Genomic DNA, 27,205 nt, shown 5'->3' with positions numbered 1-27,205 from the left:
CAATTAAATCTCACAATACTCATCATAATATGTATGTGCATGGCCATGCCCTCTCTATTTGTCAATTGCCCAACTGTAATTTGTTCACCCAACATGCTATTTATCTTATGGGAGAGACACCACTAGTGAACTGTGGACCCCGGTCTAATTCTCTATACTGAAATACAATCTACTGCAATACTTGTTCTACTGTTTTCTGCAAACAATCATCATTCACACTATACATCTAATCCTTTGTTACAGCAAGCCGGTGAGATTGACAACCTCACTGTTTCGTTGGGGCAAAGTACTTGGTTTGTGTTGTGCAGGTTCCACGTTGGCGCCAGAATCCCTGGTGTTGCGCCGCACTACATCTCGCCGCGATCAACCTTCAACGTGCTTCTTGACTCCTACTGGTTCGATAAACCTTGGTTTCTAACTGAGGGAAACTTACTGCTGTACGCATCACACCTTCCACTTGGGGTTCCCAACGGTCGCGTGCTGTACGCGTGTCACTTGTATAGTGAAAACAATCAAACAACCTTTGCTAATTAATATCCTAAAAGAGCACTAAGCTCCCAGGGTTGAGAGAGCCCCTGGTGAGTTAGCATGTCGCTTTCGTTGGGCCTACTAGCTCATGTCGGTCGCCGTAGCGTTTGCAAAAGACGTGGTGGCCCGAGCAAGACTACCTTACCTGAGGTGAGGTCGGCCAGCCCATCCCCAAATCACTCTTCCCTACCAATTCCGCTTCGCCGCCTCGACACGCTAGAGCGCCAAACGGCCCAAACCCTAGCCACTGCTTGGGTCGGCGGCTGGCAGTTCAGCGGTCGTCGTCGCTGCCTCCTACAACTTCTCTGCCCCTCCATGCTACCTTGAATGGTTCCCCAAGGGTTCCAGCAGTATTGCGGTCGGATACTCCATGGAGCGGGAGCGGCGGCGAGTCCGAACTCCGAAGACAGGCTCAATTTGGAGTGGTCGCGGCTTTTCCTCTTGAGGTGCGCGCGCCTACGGCGCCTCCTTCAATCCCCCCTGCTCCGCCCGACCCACTGGGCATCTCTCCTCCTCCTTCAACCCCCCTGCTCCGTCCTGCTGGAAGCACCCGTCGCGATAGGCTTTCCCGCCCATAGCGGTGGCGGCCCTTCTTCTGGTGGTACTACTACTGGGTGGCCACGAGGATTACACCCTGCTACAACTTCTATCCCCGGATAATTTTCGTCATGCATGGTGACCATTAGAGCTCCGGCCCTCCACCTCCACCTCCACCTCCAACCCCCTAAGTTCCGCACGGCTGGGAGGAGTGCTCAAAATGTCCATTGGTGAGTCCCCAATGCTGCCTGTGTTTGTCTCGAGGATCAGGAGACAAGGCTCGAGGTGGCCTGAGATTCTCCATATGGCTACACGATTTTGGTTCATTTACATATCTTCTCTGAATCCAGTCTACTGCTCCTCTGTTTTTCAAGTTCATAGAGTCCAAATCCTTAAATGTTTATTTCTTTACCTGATACAATATCAATAGTATAGATCGCACTGATCTACAGTGTCATCATTGTTCAATTGCATGGGGAGTTCACAACATAATTGAAAGGACCAGTTTGAAATCTACCTGCAAATGTACCACATTTGAGTCAATACGGTGACTTCAGCTGTCTTATGTGCAATCAGTTTTTTGCAATTTTGTGCATCACAAGGCTGACCGATTTTGGAACTTTCTATGTACACTCTCTTCCATGGCTTATATATATTGGTTGTGTTGACTAATGTGTTTTTGTTCCCTACTCTCGATGGCAGTCCTTCAGCTGATGTATGCTTTATTTTTCATGTGCATGAAGTAGAAAATGGATAAAGCAAGATTTTGTGGGACTGGCATATTTAAAAAGTTGGCGGCTCTCATAAAAATGTTTAAGGTATGTTTTCTTCTTTGCTCACCAAGACCTTTCTTGATATTACCTGGATGCGGCCTTTAATAATATTACTGTAGAATGTCTTGACCCCCTTAATATTGAATTTTCAATAGTTGCTTAATAATCGACAATTTTTAGGTTGTACCGTAAAAGTCATTACTGTTGTTCTGGGGAATGAAAAGCATGTAGAAGAATCTATTCCTTATGATGAGAATCTGAAGCATCACATATTTGAGCTAGAAAATCATCTAGCATATCGATGATGCATAGTGCAGTGTCCTCCCATCAAAACCATGTAAAATATTTATATCCAAAAGCACCCATCAAAATTTTAGAGGTGCGGCCTCCTTCTCACCTGGATTGATCTGGTTTGTTTTAATCCCCCTCCAGATTTTTGTTTTCTTTATATGCTGCTACTTGCAATCTTCGTTAGACGTTCTCGGTTTCTCGCATATGCTGTTAACTGGTACTGCTTCTTTGCTTTGTTGTTTCATTTCTGCATATATACTTCTACATATATGGGAATTTCGGTTTTGATTTGATTTTATGGTTGTATTGCCTTATTGGTAGGAGGGTGGGGATTACAATGAGAGACCAGGGAAATTTTGAGTTGGGTTGAGGCAGACGAGGGAGGACATGTTATTGTGACCTGCAAGGTAATGATTTTGGTAGTATATTGGACAATATTTATATGTGATCTACCGATCTCCCTTCTGTGCTTTGCGGTTAGTGATACATTCATTTTCCTGTTGAGCTCATTTGGCAAACCCAAAACCCATGTTGATTAACATAGCCCCTTACGTCATAGCAAACGACCACACAAATAAATCCTCATTCATGTTCGTTTCATGCCTATGCATGTAAGATCATAGTGATCTTTACCTGCTCATGAACATTGTGGTGTTGATAGTGTCGGAGCTTTAAATAATGGAACCAATAAGTAGAAATTTTGATAATATTTGGATATAACATTAATTTGACAATTGCTGAGAGTGATCATTCTGTTATCCAAAAAGTTTCAAAATTTTCTGTTAGGATGTTCGAGGTCAGGTGGTGACTGTGAATGCCATACATGGAGTGGCGTTAAATATTATATTGCTAATAATAAACTGATGGTGCAATCAGCTATTTCAGTTTTTTTTTTGAGGAAGGAGAGTTTTATTCAATCATAGTAACACAGTTTACAAGTCATCTTCAACAAAAGAAAGAACTTCTGCCGGTACATGCCCCAACCAGAGGCTTTTTAAAACAGAAGATCTAGATAACTTGGAGAGCTTGTGGGATGCCTGATTACTCTCTGTTATAAGTTTGCCAACTTTGAAACTACCAACACTACCTTCAAAAACCCCAATTGGTTTGTAGTATCCCACAGCGACGACAACTTTTGGTTTCCGTTTTTTTATTGCATCCACGACTGCTGCATCATCAAACTCCAACACCATAAATAAATTCTTAGGTATGGGTATTTGGTGTAATGCAATAAGATAGGCTTTCGCTTCAGTATCTTCACCGTTTGTACTTCTTCCAGTTTCTCTACTGCTCGCCCACAACTCCTTTCCGTTGTGGTCTCTAACGATGTTGCTCATATAGCTTTTCACATCTTGACAGGAATAGGCGGCATTACCATTTATTTTTACCCACCCGTTCTCATGAGGTTTCCATGGTTCTGATCTGCTCGATATTGCAACAGCGTTAGCAGCCACATGGTGTTGTAGTTTCCAACAACCATGTTGTTGCTATATGCTGCTCCCAGTTCTGATTGTCCTGTTTCCTGCGGTTTATCATTAGGTCTTGTAGGTATCTATTCAAGAAATGTACAGAATCAGAAATTTTACGCTCCCCTTTCTCATGGACAGCATCCCGTCGGAGATGCCAAGCTCGCCACAGAATCAATGGAAGAAGTCCCCTCCTATCTTCGCTGAAATTTGACAACAAAAGGAGGAGCCAATCTGGTTTGGTATACATAAAGCGGGCTTCATCTGGAAGGCTCCAATTTTTCCTCATTTCATCTCTTAAGGCTTTAGTTTTGGTACACTTTATTTCAGTTTATTTTTGTTTATTTGTCTGCTCGGACTTCTGTAAATACCTAGGCTACTAATTATTTTTATGGAAGCATATATTTAGATCAAATGTGAGATCTATTGAGTGTTCTGATCCGAATGATATTTTGTTTCTCAACTTCACATTAAAATATTCGAGCTCATAAATCTACAGAAGTCTAGACAGTAACGACGAAGCAGGACCTCTAAAAGTTCACGTTTGTACACATAAACATATACTACTTGTTGTTATGTAAAATAGTTATGGCCTTCATACTCGAAACATGCAACATTTGTGTTACCTATGGCTAACTTAATATCTAATTGTGTAGTTCATTGTCTCAGTGTATGTAATATATGCTTGGTCAGACGCTATTTATAACAGTTTGCACCTTATGTCCATGACATGATTTTGATTTATGTTTAGGGTACTAAGCACAAATTTGGAAGGCGGGGGTTTGCCCATGAGGATGTGTGTCAATTGAAAGGGGAAATGATGGATTTTTATTCAATGGATAAGGACATTTCTTGTTTAGAATTTTGTCGAGTGACTCAATACTTTGAATTTTGTGTTTCATAATAGGATTATATGTGCGTATCATGATTTCCCTTCTATTTTGCAATATCCTCTACTGGAGAGCAAACAATTTTTATTAAGTATTTTTTTCCTTCTGTGTTTTGTTAGCCTCACAATACTGTCTTCACCACAATGATCTGAAACTTCGACGTATTTTGTTGAAACTTGAAAGAAACATAATATGTGAAATAAGGAAATAAGGAAAATAATGACATCAAATTATTTCCATAATGCAATCCTCTGTCAAATATTATTTTACTGCCATTGATGTTCGTAAGGTAAAGAAAATAAGGAAAGTTAAATCTTCCATCTTTATACTTTACTACTCATATGCACACGACAGGGGAAAGAATGTAAAAAAGCAAAAATGCGCGCAACAAAGTGCGCGAGGTCCATCTAGTCATTATTCAAATCATGAAGGCATTGCTTGTATATAAAAAAGGAAGATACTCCATCAGGGCATACGGTTGTAACTCAGATTTAAGATGTTTGAACACATGTTAGCTAACTGATAGAAAGAACTTAACTAATAGCATACTACATTAGGGCATATGGCTGCAACTCAAAATTACGATGTTGCTAAATAAGCTTGCTGTGAGAAATGTAATTTCGTTAATTTCAGTAACAACTTAAGTAAGTTCAACAAAACAACTATGAGGGATCATTATACAACTTAGAAGATAAAAAACACAAACTAAAAGCATACTGAGAAAATACAACTTGGTTAGATTCTGTGCACAACTTAAGCATGTTGAACAAAAACAACTTAATGGAATCCAATATTCAACTTACTAAACCACAAGATAAAATACAAACTTACTTAGCCATGCTGGTCAAACAACTAAATGGAAATCATTATACAACTTAATGGAAATACAACTATAGTGGATTCCAGTACCCAACTTAGCTATATTTAACACTACAACTTAATGTAAATCAAGGTGCAAAACTTAATGATGGTGCAAAAAAATAGCTTAACTAGTAGCGGATAAAGGACAATTAAGGTATGCTGACCGAGTAACAACTATGTCGGTTTCAGTAACCAACTTAACCATGTTTGAAAACCAACTTCATGAAATAAGATGCAAAACTTAATGATGGTGCTGAAAAAACATAGCTTAACTAGCAGTTAAAGACAACTAAGGCATGCTGAAAGAGAAGCAACTAATATGAATACAGTAACCAACTTAGCCATATTGGTCAAACAACTAAATAAAAATTATTATACAACTTAATGGAAATACAACTATGGTGGATTCCAGTACCAAACTTAGCTATGTTGAACACTGCAACTTAATAAATAAGCGTGCAACTAAAAAAGGTGGTAGTGCTGGAAAAACTATAAATAAACTTAACCTACTAAACTAAGTTAAATAAGACAATTTAATGAAAAATATTGTAAAACTTAAAAAGGGGTAGTGCTAAAGAAAAATAAATGAACTCAACTAGAATTTAAATTCATGCTATGTTCCTTTCATACATGCACTGTAACATGGGTCAATCGTGCGCTACTTGTGGAGCAGCACATCGCCAATAGAAACACGAGCAACATAAAATAACCGATGCCCGCGTTACCTGCGTCACATGAACCTACCGGCAGGCGTCGATCATTCCAAACTACGCGCACGTTGTAAGGGCATTGCCTTGGGTGCGAACAAAAACCAGTGCGCGTTTCATGAGACCATATCCCTAGGTGCCGCACTATCTACTGCCAACAAAACATCTACTATATCAACTGAAAATATGCCCTACTGCATAGCAACGTATCTAGAAAAAATGGCTGACAGCCCAATGCTGACATTCGCTGTCAGGCCGTCTTCTCCAGATATAAGCAAGAAATTCCATGTTGAAAACGAAAATGAAACAAACGTACATATAAACGAAAAAATGAAACAAAGGACAGCTGGGTGGGGGATTCACGAAGCTTGACGCTTGATAAAAAGAGCAGTAAACAACTTAATTGAGGTTATAAGCAACTTAATTACCGGGGATAATCAACTTAACATAAGTGACTAGCAACTCTACCAAAGTGAAAGATAACATGGATATTGCAGAAAAATAAAACTTGATAAAAATGACTAGTAAACAACTTACTTGAATGTATGAGCAACTTAATTACCGGGACAATCAACTTAACAGAAGTGATTAAAAACTCTATTAAAGTGAAAGATGACATGGATATTGCAGCTAAACAAAAACTTGATAAAAAAAAGACCAGTACACAACTTACTTAAGGGTATGAGCAACTTAATTACCGGAGATAATCAACTTAACTGAAGTGAGTAGCAACGATATTAAAGAGAGTTGAAGGCGGTGACATGCACCTAGGCGTTCTTGTCCCGGCGTCTTTCGAGTGTTGGTTCTGAACCCGCCGTCGTGCATCCTTTACCAGCAGCTGTTGCAAACACTAGAAGTTTGAAGCATGTTATGTCGAAATACTGAAATGGTGTCGTTTAACTATGCACAATACACCTTCTTATCGGCTCTGTTCTTCCGCTCCTTGTTAAGCACAACGTCCGGCCTGACATTTGTCCCATACCTGATAACAACACAACAAGAAATCATCCATGTGAGTTGACTTGGATTGCTTCCAACGTACGAGCATACACAGGTCAACCAACCACTGACATTGAGAGCAGGAACATGGCGGTAGTACCTCGTAGGAGAGCACCCGCCACAGGTTCTGCAGAAAATCTCTCTTGCGACAGAGTCACAGAGAACACATCGGCCAGTCGCGAAGCACGCTGGCGCGGCGCAGCGTCATCGAAGGGCGCGAGGAGGAACCATGGGATCCAGATCTGCGCCTCAGCGGGGACGACCCGCCTGGAGGCCCAATGCCACCGCAGACGAACGTGGGAGCAGAGGCTGAGCGGCCGAGCTTCGACTTCTTCAGTCTCGATCTGTCCTCGTCTGGAGGCGACAGGGACGGGTACGTGGGGCACTTGTTCAGCAATTGTTTCCAATTACACAATTCTACAAGTACAATAGAACATGCGAACTCCATGAATTGACATACTATGATTCATTCAAGCAGTTTGCCCTGAACGGAGTGCAGAAGCAGCACGTGCCTTGGCCGGATGCGGGATGACCCCACCTTGAGCTGGTGATGCGGGACGAGTGGGAGGTCGAGATTGCCGGCCGGAGCTGCTTGAGGAGGAGGTCGGGGTAGAGGTGCCTGGAGCAGGTTGGGGACGTCGCCGGTGGAGACCTACTGGAGGAGGCGAACGCGGGAAGGGCTGGCAGCTAGGGTCGCTTCTAGGATTGCGGCGGCGAGGAGTTGAGGAAGCGGCTGACCAGGGTCAGGATGGCGCCGGATTAGAGAAAGGGAGGCAATGTTGGGTGGCGGCGGGAGAGCCGACGGCTGAAGTTACGGGGCGGCGCTGGTAGCCCGATTTGACCAGTAGAGCCGCCATGGGAGTGGAGATGGGGAGACGACACAATGCGGGAGGAAGGGGATCGGAACACGACCGGATAAGAGTTAACCGGTTCTATCTCAAGGAACCTCAGGGGAAAATTAGTCGGAAACCAAGCTCCACACGTGCTTTGATCAAGTGCATCGGACGGACACAAAATGAGTGCTCAGATAGACAGGGAGCATCCGATCACTTTTTAGCATTTGGGAAAAAGTAAAGAGCAGAGCTTTTGATATGGTGGGCTTGACTAATGAGCCCAAATGAGGCTGATTAGACAACTGGCCTGGTAATACCGAACGCAGCGACTGTCAGACAATTCCAGCCCGCACCAATAGTGGACGACAATGGGCCTCCTGGCGCACATCCACATTCCTCCCCAATCATGTCATGTCGGCCGACGACGGCCACCGGTCGACCCATCCGTGATCCGTCCCCCGTCCGAACCGAATAAACGCACCCGAACCGAAACCCGTCGTCTCCTTCGGCTCCTCTCCCAGTCTCCACTCCCCCGTTTACTCCCTCCCCAAATCGTAAACCCTAGCCCCGGATTGGATGCCATGGGCGCCAGCCGGAAGCTGCAGGGCGAGATCGACCGCGTCCTCAAGAAGGTCCAGGAGGGCGTCGACGTCTTCGACAGCATCTGGAACAAGGCACGCCCCTCTCCCCCCACACCCCGATTGTACGATTTTCGCCTAACTTTTCCGCTCTCTGACCGCGGGGTTCCGGCAGGTCTACGACACCGAGAATGCCAACCAGAAGGAGAAGTTCGAGGCCGACCTCAAGAAGGAGATCAAGAAGCTGCAGCGCTACCGGGACCAGATCAAGACCTGGATCCAGTCAAGCGAGATCAAGGACAAGAAGGTGAACCTCACGCCCGCATCAACCCCCCTTCCCCACCCACGGCGTACCTCTCTTTATCGCTTCTAGTTTTGCTGTATGTTCCGTGTTTGGAAGCGCCCCCGATGCAATGCGCTGCTGTTTGCTCGGAAACATGTACTACCATCAAGCTCTTCTGCTTAGTCAGCTCTATGACCATAAGTAGCTCTGTCTTGTCACGCCGTGCGGGCGGTAGTTTAGCAAGGAACCTAGGTTGAACGGTTATTGGTCACTAGTAACCTTTTTTTGTGAGTAGTATTCACCTGGAGATGTTTCCATGCACCTGCTTAGCTTGCTTTTGGCAATCTGCTATATACGTCATATACGCGGTTACCTGGCCTAGGAGTAGCATGAAAAGGTTTGTGATGCTTTCGTTGTGAGTAGGCGTGTTGTCGTATAGTATAAAGATGTGAGAGAGAGTGCACTTGGACGAGCCTGAGTCCAGTTTTCAGTGCTTCTCTATTCGTCTTTTACGTTGACACTCTTGGTCAATTCTGGTTTTTATGGAGTACAAGCAAAGTAATCTTGTACGGTGTAATGCACATCTCAACTATTGTACGTTAGTAATTTGTTGAGGACTTCAAATAACCGTAATGGAACCTTCCCAAATATGTCGTGATGCCGTGTGCAACATCATTGGAGCAACATCAGATGGCTAGGATCCTGTGGATCCGCTTCAACCTGTGCTTTTAATATTAATATAAAGATAGAGACGAATATATATTGAATTTCTCTATTTCGCAACAAAGGATTCACCATCCTTGGCAGTTGGAACGATATTTTATGTCTTCTGAATTAAATTTTATATGATTTTTGGCATGACCGCATGGAATACGAAATCATATGTGTGCTTGAAGTGGTTTTGCAGATAATTTTATTCTAGATGGTAAGAATAACGGTGAATTATTTTTTCTAAATGCCAAAAGGAATGAAGTTCAATAAAGAACAAACAGTTACAAACACAAGCGGGGTAGTAAGAGGCAAAGAATCTGGGCAACGGGTTTTAAATGAATTCAGTTCGGACATCTCATGGTCTTATATCTGTGGAATGCTGGAACATTATGGATCGTCCTTTAATGTTTTTTTTCCTGAACGTACAAGAGAGCTGCGCATCATTATATTAAGAAAGAAAAGAGTCTAAGACGACTCGATCCTTTAATGTTTAGATTTAAATATGCGGAAATATCTTCTATAACATGGTTTTGATCTCGTGTTCCGATTGTCTTATGAATGGATTAAGCTTGTGGAACCCACAGCTTTGAGAAGCCATTTTGATTAGGGCATTGACTTCACTTGGACAACTGTTGAGTGCAATAAGCCAATCTGTAGGGATGTCAAGCAGAGTTTAGGAGTTTCTAGGACCTTGAAGTTTTCGCTGACCTACAATGTCAAACAAGCTCTTAGATCGAGTTGCTAAATAAACAGCACACTTATGGTTCTGGGGATGATGCAATTGATAATTTTGGTTGTTGATTGATGATTCAATATGTCTCATCGTTTTAATCATCCCTTTATTGCCAAATGGAAGAGTTGTTGCTCCATGTTGTAACCCAGGTTCAATATTTTAGCTATGCTATTATATGTTGCATTTTTTTTATTTGGGAATAGAAGAATGTTTTACTGAAGAGATATGTTTGGATTCGTGATTGCAGTGGTTTGTTTACAGCAGCAGTGTTTCTTTGTTTCAATGTTATTTCTGGTTTTTGGGCCATCGTATTTCTTAATTTTAAGTTGGGCATAGTTTTCTGTTCTGGGTTTAATCCATTTGTGATATATCTTGACATAGGTTAGTGCCTCTTATGAGCAGGCTCTTATGGATGCCCGCAAGCAGATTGAACGCGAAATGGAACGGTTTAAGGTCTGTGAGAAAGAAACTAAAACCAAGGCCTTCTCGAAGGAAGGATTAGGTCAACAACCGAAAACTGTAAGCATCCGGTCTCCTTTCTACGTGTTATCACAGTTTTCTAATTTTGCTTATAACAGATTCAACTTGTCAATATAGCTGTGTTTCCCAAGGCTGAATACTAATTATATATTTGTGCAATCTGCTTCTTGTAGTCTTGTAATGGGTTTTCTTTTATGCCCCAGCATGATTTTCACATTTCCTTTCCCTGACTGGCATTTTGCAAAATGCTAACATTGCTGGTTTAGATTAAGAAACCTGTGGTAATAGTTTGGCGTCTGCACATGACATACATCAGTGCTATACCGGTCTTTCAAAAAGTCAGTACAACTTTATCTGGAGCTATATTTTCAGTTCACAAATGAGCACTAGTAACAAAAGACTAGAAGCGAGTTACAAAGGGCAGTTTCGAAAGTTTATGTATGTATCTTCAAGTGATAATAAACTATAGACATCACTTCTATAACATTTGGCCCAGCTTTACGTATTTTGCCTGTATTGTCTATCTGATTAGTGGCTGGTTTCGGACATAGAAGCCTTTCAAGAGTGTGAGGCTGTGAGCCTTGATCTATCAATTACTTGAATCCCCTTTTTGTTCACTTATTGTCAATCTCAGCATCATTTTTATGTCGCGCAGGATCCTAGAGAGAAGGCTAAATCTGAAACTAGAGATTGGCTTAACAGTGTGGTATGTTGGATGCACCCTTATGCTCAATCGTGTGCGTTGATGTTTTCATGATTTTGACTTTCCGTAAACACGACTTACCTTCCACATCTACATTTTCTATTACTATTGTTTGTTCTAGAGTATAGATTCTTCCTCATGACTTCTGATAATACACTATTCAGAATTTGGATGACTAATCTCTTTTATCTTATTACCCTGAAAGTACCACTAGCATGCACACTTGACTCTGCTAATGCTTTATTTATATTTTGATTTTGTCAGCAAAACTCTCTTTGTCTTGTGAGCGCCAGTGATCCCTTTATTTTATAAAACTCGAAAATTATATTTACAAGTTTTAAAAAGAGCTGGAAAAATTCTGGATGTAGTCAATGATGTATCCTATATAAGCGTGCAGAATCACAACCCTTAATTCTTTGAATTCAGGGCTGCAAAAAAATTACAAAATATGATACATTTTGGAGTTTTGAAAATTTGTACTGTTCATTGTACTCAGATCCATAATTTTGTTTTCATATTTTATGTAGACAGAATACCAAGTATTTTAAATTCAGATTTTGCATGTTTGTAGGATACACCGTTGAGTACATGCAGAAATTTTGGTACAATTTTATAAAACATGATTTTTTTGATTTAAACAAAGAGAATAAGGGATCACTGGAGCTAGAAATCAACTCACAACTCATTACTTTCGACGTCGCAAAAAGTTCATTAGATAAATCAGAATTTTGATGACTAATTTCTTTGATCTGATTACTCCTAAAGTATCACTTGCAGCCTACTTGACTCTGCTGATGTTTATTAATATATTTTAATCATATTAATCATTACTTTGCACCTTGCACAAAGTCATTACTTTGTGTTTTGTGCTGTTATTATTTGTTGTATATCGTTGCAACATCTAATATACTTCTGTGTTGTGTTTACAGGTTAGTGATTTGGAAAATCAGATTGATAATTTTGAAGCAGAGCTTGAAGGACTTTCATTTAAGAAAGGAAAGCAAAGACCTCCTCGATTGGTATGATCAGTGGCATAGCATTGAAAACTGTTGATGTCTTACTGTCTACTGAAATTGTTTCCGACAATCTCTAGCATAGAGGAAGTAATTATGTATTATCAGGTACATCTAGAGAAATCTATTACGCGGCATAAGGCTCATATAAAGAAATTGGAGTCAATCTTGAGACTCTTGGATAATGATGAGTTGAGTCCTGAACAAGTCAATGATGTGAAAGATTTCCTGGAAGACTATGTTGAGCGTAACCAGGTGTGATTGTTTTCCTGCTTAGCTGTTTTTGATTTACTTGAGTGAGAGCTGTAATAACCTACAAGCATGTTGTGGATCTGTTGTTTGTTCTGACTATTATAATCTCTTACATCCATTTCAGGAAGATTTTGATGAATTTAGTGATGTTGAGGATCTTTATAGCACATTACCTATGGAGAAGGTTGAAGCACTTGAAGACATGGTTTCACTTGCTCCTTCCATTCTTATTAAGGTGGGCTTGCATGCTGTTAATGCTTTGTTTTCCTTTGGTTATTCTGATTATTATGTTAAAAGAAAACTGACGAAACTGTTTGTTCGTTTGTGCTTTCTTATAAATATTGTTAGTCTGTGACATTGGTGGAGATAATTTCTCTACCATGTGTTTGATGTTATGCATCTCTTCATCTTTTAGTTATGTGGGTAATTATATATCTTTCAACATCGGTTCTTGTGTGGCAGGGTGTTTCTGCTGTTTCTACGACTGCAGTTTCGAGTACAAAGAGTCCGACAGCAACTTCACCTACTCAGGTACACGCTAGCGTCATTGGTTAAGTATCTGGTGGTTTGTGATACATGGAAAATGATACATAGTATTTGTTGTATATTGAATGCTCAGAAAACATTGATTTGTTATTTGCTAACCAGTGGTCCAGCATCAGCTTAGCCGAAGCTGGGCTGCTGCTTTCTTCTCAACCTTTATGTGCCAGTAGTATTTATGTACGTGATTGTATTTCCTGTAAAGTTAATGCTTCGAAATGAATATCCATGATGTTTGCTAATTTGTACATTTAATATAACCACAATGTAACAAGATTGAGGAATTATGTCCAGCTAGGTTATTTTTAATGTACAATCCTGTTTACCACTACTCACTATGCTGATTTACTACCTTTTCTCCCTGTGCTTCAGGCTACTGTCCCAACAACCTCACAAGGTACATCACAAGATCAAGCAGAGGAAACAGCTTCACTAGAAAGTAATCCTGATTCAGTGCCACAAACACCACCTCCAAAAGGTGTAAATCTGGGACCTTCAGTGCCGGTTGTGCCGACTGCCATTAGTACCACTGTTGCAGCTGTTTCAGTTTTGGCAGATACCATTAGTTCACCAGGCCCAGTACGGCCATCTATTCCTACTACAGTACCCGCAATATTTTCTTCTGCTACTGTTCGAATTGCTCCAGAGAGCATGCCCACTGTTCCTTCTGCTCCTACAAACTCATCTAGTGCCTTGAAGGATGATGATGGCATGAACTTTCCTCCACGCAGACCATCTCCTGCAATTACTGAAATTGGTCTTGGCAGGGGTATTACTCGTGGGTTAACTGGTCAAGCACTAGGCCCTCCTCCCATAAGTGCAGGTCCAGTTCCAGGAAATGGATCGATCAGTGCACTTCCTGCAATAAATGACTTGTCCAAAAGAAACATATTGAATACTGATGAGAGAGTTAACAGCGGTGGTCTTTCTCAGCAGTTAGCTTCACCTCTTGCTAACAAGGTTCAACTGCAACCAGTCCTGAGGACCAATGATGCAATTAGCTCTGATTCTAATAACACAAGTGAAAGTACCATTCTTGGAGGAAGAGTCTTTTCCCCACCAGTTGTTTCTGGTGTTCAGTGGAGGCCTCAAGCTCCTGCTGGTTTTACAAATCAAAGTGAATCTGTATGTGCCTTTGCCCCTGTTAGTTTTATTTCTGAATCCAACTGTGCTCTTGCAAATGTTGTCATTGATGATATACAAATAGTTCAGTAGAATTTATTTCAGTTTTCTTAAGTATTTCAAGTTTCAGCTTAGTCAAATCATATGGAGATTTATTTTGAGCTTTTATATATGGTCCCATTCGTGAACTCTTGTTTTTGTCATCTTGATCTAGTATCTCAGTCTGATGCATCCAAATAACTGTGCTTTTCCCTCTTGTATATTTTATTCGTTTAATTTTTTTATTAATCCCTTGTTGGGCCAAAAAAATATAAGTATGATTGTCGAAATATACATCATTTACATGCTTTTATTTTCAGGCTCAATTTCGTGGAAGACCTGACGTTGCTGACCATAGGGAGAAATATTTTCCAAGATTGCAGCAACCACAGCCGCAAGGCAATGCCGTTAATGCTTCTAATGCATCAGGCACAAATCAGAAGCAGTTTTCCACCCAGCAGCCAAATTCCCTCTTACAACAGGTTGTTCCTGCTGTGGCCATATATAAATAAAAATTGTTGGGATATCTCATGCCTCTTTTAGTCAAGCAGCATAAAATAGTTGAATATATCAATTTCTGATTCTGTGCATGTTACTTGGGTGCATTTCTACTTCAAAGTTTCTTCTCGGTTGACATCTAGTGCAATCCCCTCTTTAGATGCTATTATGCTAATCTTTCCTTTACTAAGCTATTAATCAATTACTCCCTCCGAACTCCGATCCATATTATTTGATGCTAAAATGGATGTATCTACAACTAAAATGTGTCTAGATACGTCTATATTAGCGTCAAGTAATATGAATCGGAGGGAGTAGTAAACTTTGTAATCATTTTAGAGGTATTCCTTAATGCCATGTACCATCTTAATATTTTAAGTATAAACTCAATTCGATAGTCATCACTTTCACATTTCTGATTTATTCATTTTATGCAGTTTAATTCTCAGAATTCCTCAATATCCTCTCAAGTGGGCATTGGGATGGGGGTTCAGGGCCCAGGTATCCTTTCTGCCTTTTTGTGTCAGCTATAGTCTCATGAATCCCAAATTCTCGAGCAATGTAATGACCATGCATTCATTTTGAGTACATAGAAAGTTGGAAGCTCATTGTGTTTGGCCACCAGTTTATCCTGTGAATTGAGAAATTATAATTATGTGTAGATGCTGGGCATACAAAAAGTGAAGAACAACCAGGTTTGGCTGAAGATGGTAGCGTAGAGGCTGCTGCAACAACTGGAGCGAATAAAAATACCAATGAAGATGACACAAAGACTCCATATTCGGTATGGTCCACTTTTTACGTACATGACTGCTCATGAAACCAGTGATAAGTTGGTTAAATATATGGACACTACATTTATCAGTGTGAATACTAACTTGGAATAACAGATGGTGCAATGATTTTTGGTAACTAATGGAATAACTCACAATAATGTAATGGCATTTTTCTAAAGAAATAAATAAAACATTCGCATCCAGGATTTTGGTCTGTTGCTAGTATTTTGGAGAACTGGGTCATGTGATGGTCTACCCATCTTGCGGAACAACAAACATAAACTGGTCATGTTAGTTGTCATCTGCATATCGTTTGTTTGCTTCTACGATGTGCTAAATACTTAGATCCTTAGGCCTCCTTTGATTTAAAGGATAGGAAAAACATAGGAATAGGAAATGTATAGGATTGGAATGACATGTCTAATCGAATCCTATAGGAAGATGAAGTTTGTTTGATTGTAGCAAAGGAATTTTTCCATGAGGTATGAGCTAATGCTTTTTTCCTATAGGAATTACTCCCTCCGGTCTCTTTTAATTGACTCGGATTTAGTATACCTTTGTACTAAATTTGAGTCAATTAAAAAAGAACGGAGGGAGTACACTACAAGATTCCTATAGGATTTTTTCCTATAGGATATGTTCCTATGAATCACACAACATGTATAGGAAATTTTCCCATAGGAACCAAATCCTACACAATTCCTATGCAAATCCTTTGAATCAAAGGAGCCCTTACTAGTATTATTTTTGACTATATAGTGCCCTTTTACTTCTATCAATGATATAACCATCTGGAACTCAACCTCTGTGCCTTAAATGAAAATTTCAAAACAATATACATACTGTGCAAGAGTTAACCTTTTTTCTTCAAGCCCACCCTCCAAATAATTGGCTGGCCAACGTTTTGCTTGCTCATGTTAGCAAGAAAAATGAACGAGCATGGGAAAAAATGGAGAGTTGGCATGTAAAGTTTTTAGCAACCATCCAAACAAGGACGAATTTATTTTATGACTCAAAGTTGGTTGAATTTAGTAACAACCAAACATACTTCTAAATTCTGGGTGGATTTGTGTATTGCTTTTTGTTTGTTGTGCTTATTTTTTTTGTTTGTCGGAACATTAATTTTTCTTGTATTGTTTTCACAGAATCCCTCAGCATCTATAGCAGAAGGTACCCAGTTATCTAGAGACTCTGATCTATCACCTGGGCAGCCTTTGCAACCTGGCATGCCATCATCTGGTGTCGGTGTTATTGGCCGGAGGAGTGTATCTGATTTCGGTGCAGTCGGAGACAATCTTAGTGGGACTTCTGCAACTGCTGGTCATGATCACCTTTATAATTTGCAAATGCTCGAAGCTGCATACCACAGGCTTCCACAACCTAAGGACTCCGAGCGTGCAAGAAATTATACTCCGGTATGCATGCGGGTACATTTATGTTTGCACCCAATTTTCTAATGTGAAGTTGTAACCTTCTTATGTCACCATATTTTCAGAAGCATCCTTCACCGACCCCAGCTAGTTTCCCACAAGTTCAGGCACCAATTGTGACAAACCCTGCATTTTGGGAAAGACTTGGTACTGATACATTATCTACAGACATGTTATTCTTTGCCTTCTACTACCAACAGGTCAGGTTTCATACTTCTTTCCAAATTCCAAATTCCAATTGTCAATTAATAGTTTAATGAGCTGTAAGCTGTTTGCTCTTGCTCCTGACCGTTGTTATTGTTTACTTTGGTAGAATTCATACCAACAATATCTGGCTGCGAAAGAACTAAAAAAACAGTCATGGAGATTTCATAGGAAGTACAATACTTGGTTCCAACGGCATGTGGAGCCACAAGTTACAACAGATGAGTATGAACGGGGATCTTATGTGTACTTTGATTTCCATCTGGCGGATGATGGCAACGGATGGTAAGTTGGCCCCTCACTGCAAATGCCAGATTTTGTGCAGCGTAGTTTTCACGTGGGTTGAGGTCAGTACTGGTAATGGCGAGTGCCGCTAACCTGTTAATACTGCTTGCAGGGTCCAAAGAATCAAGAATGACTTCACGTTTGAATACAACTACCTTGAGGATGAACTGTCAGTACAACCAAACTAGGGTTCCATGACAGTAGGGCTAATCAGAGCATTTTGATCAGTGCGACTCATTGTAATTTTCAGAATGGAACTGTTGGAATCTGGAACTGGTCTTACAAATTCCCCCAGTTGTAAGTTGTAACCTTGTGGGTGAATTTGGAGATGTTCTGTGCATTCCTCTCCTTAGCCCCTGTACACAGTGTCCGAGCATTTTATGCTGAAATTAGATCCGGAATTCCTAGAAACTGGGAACTCGGTGTGTTCCCTAAATTCAATACTTTCAAATAAAGGACTTGATGCAAAATCCTGGCGCAAACTCCAGTTATGAGTAATCCTGCAAGCCTCCAATCTTTTTAGCCTTGATGGTGGTGGGTTATTTGCACTTCCCACCAAGTACCCCTCCTGACTAATTCTACCATGTCGATGTAAGCACTGAAATCAACAATGGAACTGTGGGGTAACAAATATGTGGACGGAGTTTTACTCATTTTTTGATAGCAAATCCTGCAAAGCTATGCTGGGTGGAGTAGATATTGGCGCTCGTGCCAATGACTGCGTGTTGTGGGCACTGACCATGAGTCTGTCTTACGCCTACTGCTGCCGGACACATGCTCAAGCTCGACCTCATCTAGTGTCCTGTCGCAAAAAAGAAGACATCAAAAGTATCCGTATGTGTTCGTGTTAGTCGTGCTGCGGATAGTAAATTGGCTGCCTGGCGGGTAGCCCTAGCCCATTTTGTCGGCCCAGTGTGAGTCAAACAAATACATCAAAAAAGGGGCAATTTTGAAACTGTGGCATCAGTGGCTCAAAATATGCCCAATTCAATCCATAACAAAGTTCACTAGGTACAATACGAAATGAACATCTAAAAGGGACACTGGAGGGCCATGATTGGCAAAGGTAGAAGGAGGCCGTAGTGCTCTTGACGTAGACACGGATGATCACGCATCCCGTTGCTGGATTTCGGCTCGCTTCTTCTCGAACAAAGCCCGTTGGTCTGCATCCATGGTGATCAAATCGGCGAGCATGATATGATTCTTCTTTGCATGAGTCGGCATCAAGCCTTTTGGTCTCAAATTCAAGCCTTTGGACCTTTGTGGCCTGTTTGGTGAGATCGATGTAGATAGCAGAGGCCTCCTTCTCCCGACGCTTCTTGTCCCTTTTGGCCATGGCGTCCTGAGACTTGGCCACCATGGACTTCAAGGTCTTGCTCAACCCAATGACTGAAGCCTTGTGGGCGAGATCGGCCTAGAGGGTGTTGCCGGCGTTTACATTGGTGGCAATGCCAGCTAGGAACTTATAAAGCACACCGACGAGGCCTGGGGAGCTCTTGCTTGATGAGGAGCATGACCTCCTCCACAAAAGGCACCGGCCTCACAAGGCCATCGAGACAACCACCCTCGGGGCGGCATCGACGACTTGTTGGGCTTCCCTTAGCCACACATTGGCACGGTGGTGCCATCGTTTCTTGGCCTCGGTGAGCTTCTCCTGTTTGACGAGGATATTTTTTAGCACCCTAAGCTTCATATCGCGGTTGGTGGCACCATAAGTGCGGCCTCTTGACATGCTGGGGCAATATTTGCGGTGGCTTCGTCGGCTTCAATGGCGGTGATGGCGAGAGCGTCCATTTCTGTGTGGTAGAGTTTTCGCCGCCGCGTGAATACGATTTTTGGGGTGTCAGGAGTGGAAGTAGCTTATGTGCCACTTTAGGGTGGACCATGTAGGAGGAAGAGGAGGACGCGCTGCGCGCGTCCACACGAACGCATTTCGATCTTAAATTTGAGTGACGTCTGCATCTCAATGGATAGCCCGCTAGTCTCGAAGCAGAGCTAAATTTTTAGCCACGTGGATGCAAAGGATTAATTTACCTCTGTTTGTGTCAGGCGCTGGAGATGCGCTTATAACACGAAAATGTAGCATAGACTGCCCCCATCAGCATCGCAAGATCGTGCCTTCGTGCGACCCAGGCGGATTTGATTGAAAAAAAAGCAGTAACACCCTCGGACTTTTCCGAGACGGACTAGACATAGCCGAGTACTACTATGACAGTAGCCGTATTCGTTTCCTACACGGCCGCAGCCGACCGGCTCAATTACTCGATCGATCACTTAAATCTGCACAATTACTCGATCGATCGAGTCGAAAGTCGAAACAAACCTGCCGTTCCTGGCTCTATGGCGTCGTCTTGGATTCCGACGGCGTGCGACCTCCCGCCGGAGGTCCTAGGCCTCGTGATCGCCCGCCTCCCGAACCCGGCGGACCGTGCTCGCTTCCGCGCCGTGTGCCGTTCATGGCACTCGGCCGCGCGCCAGCACACGCGTCCCCAGATGCCATGGATCGTGCTAGGGAACGGCTACGTCTTCTCCCCCTCCAGCGGCCGGTCGCACCGCCTCCCTTCCTTCCCCGCCGACGGCATCTGCGTCGGCTCCACCGACGACTGGCTCGCCCTCGGCCTCGGCGACACCTACTTCTCTGACGACGCGTACAAGTACAGATTCCGCAGCTTCGTCCTGCACAACACTTTCTCCGGAAGTCGGTGCCGCTCACGGTGCTAGACGGCATCGTCGTCCACGAGATGGTCAGCATCCGCAAGTTTCTCATGCGGTCTACCCCCGACGACTTCATCGCCGTCGTCACAAACAACGTGAACTATCCATTGATAGTATTCCGACAAGGAAGGGGTGCGTGGTTGCCGGAGCTTAGAGAGGCTCGGTACAGGTACATCATCGATATCGCATTCCTTGGAGACACACTCTACGCCATCACGCGGACCGAAGATCTCATCGCCCTCGATCTTGGAATGGATGGAAATGGGACACCCATGGCTACCATAGGCAAGCGTGTGATCAAGCGATCCCCGGATTATGATGATCTCTATGCTTGGAGCGCTTCTGATGATGACGATGACGATGACGAGGAGGAGAACGCCAGCGATGAAGAAGAAGCTGGGGAAGACGATGACGATGACGAGGAGGACGGCAAAGAGGCGGCAACAACAGATGACGATGATGATGACGACGCCAATGATGATGATGGGAATGATGATGACCCTGAAGATGATGATGGTACCCATAATCTAAGTAGCTCTTTGGAATATGCATGTGACGATGAAACTGGTGAGACCATCATCACCAGTCGGCACCTCATCGAGTCCCGTGGGAAGCTTCTACTAGTGAGGCGACGTAAGCAAAGATCTCTCACCTTTCCTTCATTAACTCGACGAGTTGACGTTTTGGAGGCAGACATCGACACAGACAGGTGGGTGCCACTACCAGTTGACAACGGGCTAGGTGGCGATCGGGCACTGTTTATCAGCACAGACTTCTCTAAGTTTGTCTCGGCACCTCGTGGGGATGTGGAGGCTGACGTCGTTTATGACATCGACACGGGCGAGGCGTTTGAGTTCAGGTCCCAAACTTCCAGACAGTCACGCTTCTGTAAGCCTTCTCAAGGAATAACATGGCTCTTTCATCCAGAGCTGGTCCTTTAGCAATAAGAAAACATTTACAACGAGAACCACTAAATTGGATCCAGACTTCCTAGAAACCGAGAACTGGCAAATGCCACAAGTTTTTCGCGCAATGCCACAAGGTTAGCATGATGCCACAAAATTTATATACACAACCCTCTACGGCCCCTCTTGCAAAGTTGGCAGATGCCACAAGTTTTCCGCCTGCTGCCTTGTCGGTACCGGCCCAAAAAAAAACTCGCAAAATTGAGCGAAGATGCGCCATGAGACCCAACGGGATGGTGAGCGCGGTGAGGTGAAAATCGTCCAAGGAGGAGAGCACATATTTGACCAAGGCAGTGTGCCACACAACAATGATGTTTCGGCCTTCCCTAAGGCACTATTTTTTGTCCGCGAACTTGTCCACAAGGTGCTGCAAATCTGACCTCTTCCGCTGGTACATGGTGAGGTGAAGCCCTTGGTTATGCACCGGGAAACTCTTGATGATGGAGGGAAGCTATGGAGCACATGAGGGAGGTCAATTTATTGCAATGAATGGGCACAACCGAGCTCTTGTCAAGATTGGTCACGAGGCCCGTGACCTCCCTAAACCCCTGGAGGGTTTGCGCAAGCTGGTTCACTTACTCACGGATCGGGGCAATTCGTCAATAGGCTCTGGATTGGATCAATGGTGATGTCACAAAGAGCAGGGGAGACAACGGGTCTCCCTGCCTAAGGCCACGGTTGTGCATGTAATACCATCTACATGAATTAGAAGAGGATGTGTGGATAAGAGCTGTGAGCATGTCACATAATTTGGCGGGGAACAAAAGGAACTGAAGGGACTCAACAAGGCAATCCCAACGTACTGAATCAAAGGCTTTCTTGATATCAAATTTGGAAATTAAGGTTGACGCCTTCTTTTGGTGCAAACTCCTTACATAGTTGCGAACGAAAATAAAGTTGTTGTGGATGCTACTCTTGTTGATAAAAGCACTTTCATACTGTGAGATGAGATCATTCACTTTTGGTGCAAGCTGACGTGCCATCATTTTTGCAATTATCATTTAAACCACGTCAATAAGGCTGATTGTACTTTGGCATTTGGCCAATGTCATCAACCACCTCTCTCTTCGAAAAGTCATCATCAAGCGAGGCAAGATCGCAATGCTTCAAGTGCATTTACGCTGGACCATACGAAGCATAGAGCTAAAATGGCCATGAGCAATCTTCTCTTTCTGGTCTTCATGCGTTACACAGCAAACACATTTCCTAAGCCTGTGAATAAAAAAATTCTTCTTCTTTTGTTCACGCAAATATAAATGAAGCGTGTGTTTGCGTCACTTCTTTGAGGTTGGAGATGCGTGCGGTACGTTGCCGCTTCCGTGGCCGCTCCAAGGACGCCATTCTAATAACTCTCCGCTTAAGCCTAGCAAGAAGTTCCCTCTTTTTGGGGAATAAGGCGTGAGACTCCATAGCGTTCATTGAACCCATGACAAGTAGTTAGGGCCGGAGGATGTGTATGTACTTGATATATTGATTATTTTTCTATATATTTAGTCAAATATTAAAAATTTAACTTAAACCAAATCGAGAAGGGGCCGTTATGAGCGTTCGGCCGTGCCGGAGCGTCTACGTACATGCTGGAGCATGTACGGCTGCTCCTTGATCTGCTGCGTGCACGCATCTCGCCAGGTCTCTGCGGTTGAGGTTACTTCAACCTCGTTCGTCGGCGTTGGATGGCGGATGGCGGCGTGGAGGCCTGTCCGTCTGCTTCTTTGAATAAAGGTGGCTGTCCTAGGGTTCTTCTTGTGCGAAGATGAAGATTTTTCTGAGGCTGGTTTCTCTCGATCTGGCTGGAATGTTGAGTTTCGGAATGCTCCACCGGTGAATGTACCAGTGCAACAATGGCTGCAGTTTGCTGGATGTGAGGTATTCGGTCGTGCGCACCCATGTTTTTATTCTGACCGTTTGATTCCGGAGGAAGCGGCGCGAAACTCTTTTCTGTGTTGCCACCAAATGACATTTTGGTCCATCGTGAAGTCAGAAGCGGAGAATATCATGATGGCCGGATTGGAGGAATAGCAAAGGAGGTTCTAGTCTGTGCACTGTTGAGGGGCTTGCTTGGTGTTCCAGACTTTGCAACAATAGTATGCAAGTGGGGGCGACAACACTGGTGAAGTTCAGTGTCTTACCTTTCAGGGTGAAAATCTAAGGTCTGACCTTAATTGGTTGTGTCTGGCAATTGCCTTATTGAAGGCATTGTTTTGAGAGCGGGGACTATCTTCAGGGTGAAAACCTAAGATCTTTGATCGGGCGACGACGGCGCTTGTGCACTGTTCCCTTCTTGGAGGCGTCGCTTTTGAAGAGCCTGAAGTTCAGGTGTTGTCTTCGTGGTGGATGTACCATTGTTGCTAAGGCTGGAATACCGTAGCGGGACTTTTCTTTTATGTATTTCTTCTTTTTTTTTTGGCTTTGTGCATCCATAATGCTATTAGAGTATTGCGTTGTTGCAGATGCTGGGTGTAATTGGTATCTTTTGATATTAATATATATTTCTTATCGGAAAAAAAACCAAATCGAGAATGCAGGGTGACTCAAATAAGGGGTTGGAGGGGGAGTAATTGAGTGCAACTAAAGCAATAATTCTCTCATACTCCTTATGTCCGCCAATAAGTGTATTTTTCTGGAAGTCAAACATTTAAAGTTGACCAAGTTTTGTACACAAAAATAACAAAATATGCGACATCAAATTATTATACTATTAACCTACAGATGTCAATATCAATCTAATGCTATTAATTTAGTGTCATAAATTTTACCATTTTTTCTACTCTCTCCGTCCCAGTTCACAGGCTTACGCGTATCGCTAGGTCGTAAATTTGACGATGATAATGCAACATACATGTTACAAAATATATATCATTAGAAAGGTTAGATGTTCTCCTTTCTAATGATATAATTTTTATATTATACAAATAATATTATTTTGACAAATTGATAACCTAGGGATACACGTAAGACCTATGAACTTGGACGGAGTCTTTAACTTAAGAGGTGTCCTAAGGTACACTTATTTGAGAATGGATGAAGAGTAGTAGTAGTATTTGAGAATGTAGTAGTAGTAGTAGTAGTAGTAGTAGAGAATATAGCATGATTTTCATCGTAGCATCATATATTCAGGTTGGGTATTGTGCATACCATATCTTTCTCATAAATGATAGATAGATACGAAAACTGCCAAATTTATTACAGTAATAATGATATAACCCACGTTCTTTGGTATCGCCGTATCCTCTTCCTCTCCCTGCCCCATGGCCTACAAAAACAACAATGCGACTTAGACCTCTCTCTGTCTCTCATATCCCCCACAATCGATCGTCAGAGAGATGAGGAACACTGCCGGTGCTTTGCACCTTTTGCTTCTCGTTCTAGCGACAGCGCTGCACGTCCATGCATCTTAGGAGGCCTATCTTGCAAAATTCCTCGTATCTAGAAGAAACAGAAGAAGAATCAGCAGCGGCAGTGTTCCTAGTTTACACGCGCCGCCTTTCGGAATCGCCGGTAGCCTCCGGACAGATCAGTACTCTGCCGGCTTCGACCACAGCGCTCTGAAGGCGGCCGACAAGATCGCGGCGCTGCCGGGGCAGCCGGCGGGCGTCGACTTCGCCCAGTACGGCGGGTACGTCACCGTCAACGCCAGCAACGGCCGCGCGCTCTTCTACTACTTCGTGGAGGCGCCCGGAGACGCGGCGGCGAAGCCACTCCTCCTGTGGCTCAACGGAGGTGATAAAACTGATACCATGGTGTACTCGTGTGGATTGTTTATGAATATTGTTGCTCCGTGATAATATATCTCAACGCTCCTATATTTGCAAATTTGCAAAATGCAATTAATGGTGTTGATCTGGAGCTTGCAGGTCCTGGATGCTCGTCGCTGGGCTACGGAGCGTTGCAGGAATTGGTTCCTTTCCGCGTGAACAGGGACAACCAAACCCTCAGCAGGAACAAGCACGCCTGGAACAACGGTAACTTTCTACAACGGGGATCGATCCGTCGACCATTCTAGTACGGAGTATTTCAATTTGGTCTGAAAACATGTCGTCCGATCGATATGCATGCTGCTACCAACAAAATTAATTTTGCAGCGGCGAACGTCATCTTCCTGGAGTCACCAGCCGGCGTGGGATTCTCCTACTCCAACACCTCCTCCGACCACAACAACACAGGGGACCCGATGGCCGCCCAGGACGCCTTGGTGTTCCTCGTCAACTGGATGGAGAGGTTCCCCGAGTACAAGGGGCGCGCTTTCTACATCGCCGGGGAGAGCTACGCCGGCCACTACGTGCCCCAGCTCGCCACCACCATCTTAACCCACAGCAACAACAAGAACAGCTCAGGTGCCACCATAAACCTGAAGGGCATCTTGGTGGGCAATCCGTGGCTGGACGACGTTAATAAGAACAGAGGGCAGTACGAGTACATGTGGAACCACGGCGTGATGTCCGACGAGGTCTGGGCCGACATCTCCGGCCATTGCAGCTTCGACGACTCCGCGGACGGCGACAGGTGCTATGCTGCCATCACCAAGTTTCGGTCCGGCGGCATCGACGAGTACAACATATACGCTCCTATATGCATCACAGACCGCAACGGCACCTACTACTCCAGCAGCCAGGTACGCAATAATAAGAGAAAAACAAATGAACTCGTGATCTGCTTTCCTCGGTTGAATTGTAACTGGTGTCTGAACTCTGAACTGGCAACACCGATGTCTCTTGATATTTTTCAGTTACCCGGTTACGATCCGTGCAGCGATGTGCCTACCTTGGCCTACCTGAATCTTCCTGCAGTGCAGAGGGCTCTCCATGCAAGAGTAACCAAATGGATTGACTGCACGTAAGCATATACATGGATCTTCGCTCTTGGCTGTATACATTCATCTTCGGTTTCCTGTAGAGGTAGCAGCCAAATTAACCGGCTTCATGCGTGCGTGGTGTTCCTGCAAACAGAATTTTTGAAGATTTCAAGGACTCGCCGGATACCATGTTGCCAACATTGAAATGGCTAATCGACCGCCGCTTGCCCATATGGCTGTTCAGGTAATCCACCTCGACGGCCCGTAATTCCTCCAAAAATGGATGATCACAAACATGCCTTGTTGATGCTGAAATTGGGGAAATTTTCAGCGGGGATTTCGACTCGGTGATACCGCTCACCAGCACGAGGTACACTGTGCGCGACCTCAACCTCTCCATCACAGAACCGCGGCGTCCATGGACGGCAGGGCACGAGGTATGCGGGCATATATATTTGATCATGTACGAAATCTCGTACGAACTTGCGTGTCAGTCTAAACAGAGCTTCACTGATGGTTGGTTTGTTGGTTGGTTGCAGGTAGGGGGCTATGTTCAGCAATACGCGGGAGGGTTCACGTTTGCTTCCGTAAGAGGAGCCGGGCACACGGTCCCGTCATTCCAGCCCGAGAGAGCGCTGATATTGCTCCAATCTTTTCTCAAGGGGATCCTCCCTCCTTACAAGAAGAAGGCCTAGATTTTGCTATCAACCGTTGTTGTGATCTGATGTTATGTAGACAAGCTTTGTGACCGTGAGAGCACTTGATACCGCTCCAGGTCACCTGGCAAACACAATGAACAAGAATTATCGTCTCTAACAAGCTTTATGTGGAAACCTCGATACATGTTCTCGACAATAAACAAACGTGTCGATGGATCTTACAACAAGTAGTTAAATGAATAAGAGTGAATTCCACTTTTTACCCTATAATTACATATTTGTGACACATATTACCTCATTTAGTGCAACTTTTACAAAAATATCCCATCTATGAGTCTTACCCCAATTTAACATTTTTATTTTTATTGTTTTTAGATAGGATCGGCGTATTTAGTCAATGTGGTGCAACAAAATGTGGAAATATCGGAAGACGTCACCTACGATTTGTCTCTAGGATTCTCTTATCAAATTGTTTCATTCCTTATCCCCGTACTGATATTTTTAAAAATCGATAATCACCTCATGACTTGCCCAACGAATAC

At 43.3% G+C, this 27,205-nt stretch overlaps 2 protein-coding genes across 3 annotated transcripts; both read left to right on the top strand.

Annotated features, from left to right (window-relative positions):
• The first annotated feature begins 8,364 nt into the window (after positions 1–8,364).
• LOC127293625 (uncharacterized) lies at positions 8,365–18,002 on the top strand. 2 transcript variants are annotated; one of them, XM_051323265.2, is made up of 16 exons: positions 8,365–8,559; positions 8,639–8,770; positions 10,572–10,709; positions 11,326–11,376; positions 12,303–12,392; positions 12,495–12,641; positions 12,763–12,873; positions 13,101–13,169; positions 13,551–14,303; positions 14,660–14,821; positions 15,275–15,338; positions 15,500–15,621; positions 16,759–17,028; positions 17,109–17,243; positions 17,357–17,532; positions 17,645–18,002. In XM_051323265.2, exons 1-16 carry the CDS (start codon positions 8,467–8,469, stop codon positions 17,718–17,720), a joined length of 2,589 nt encoding a protein of 862 aa, XP_051179225.1. In that variant the 5' UTR covers positions 8,365–8,466; the 3' UTR covers positions 17,721–18,002. The 2 variants fall into 2 exon arrangements, with proteins under 2 accessions (XP_051179225.1, XP_051179226.1); XM_051323266.2 differs by having other exon boundaries at positions 8,366–8,559; positions 10,593–10,709.
• Positions 18,003–24,525: 6,523 nt separating this feature from the next.
• LOC127348566 (serine carboxypeptidase 1-like) lies at positions 24,526–26,888 on the top strand. Its single transcript, XM_051374553.2, has 7 exons — positions 24,526–24,932; positions 25,067–25,174; positions 25,295–25,824; positions 25,939–26,045; positions 26,159–26,248; positions 26,336–26,441; positions 26,544–26,888. Exons 3-7 carry the CDS (start codon positions 25,384–25,386, stop codon positions 26,697–26,699), a joined length of 900 nt encoding a protein of 299 aa, XP_051230513.1. The 5' UTR covers positions 24,526–24,932; positions 25,067–25,174; positions 25,295–25,383; the 3' UTR covers positions 26,700–26,888.
• Positions 26,889–27,205: the final 317 nt, after the last annotated feature.

The sequence above is a fragment of the Lolium perenne genome, chromosome 4 (genome assembly GCF_019359855.2).
Source record: "Lolium perenne isolate Kyuss_39 chromosome 4, Kyuss_2.0, whole genome shotgun sequence".
NCBI lineage: Eukaryota > Viridiplantae > Streptophyta > Magnoliopsida > Poales > Poaceae > Lolium > Lolium perenne.
Note: the sequence above shows the minus strand (reverse complement) of the source record. Positions and strands in the feature narration are given on the sequence as shown.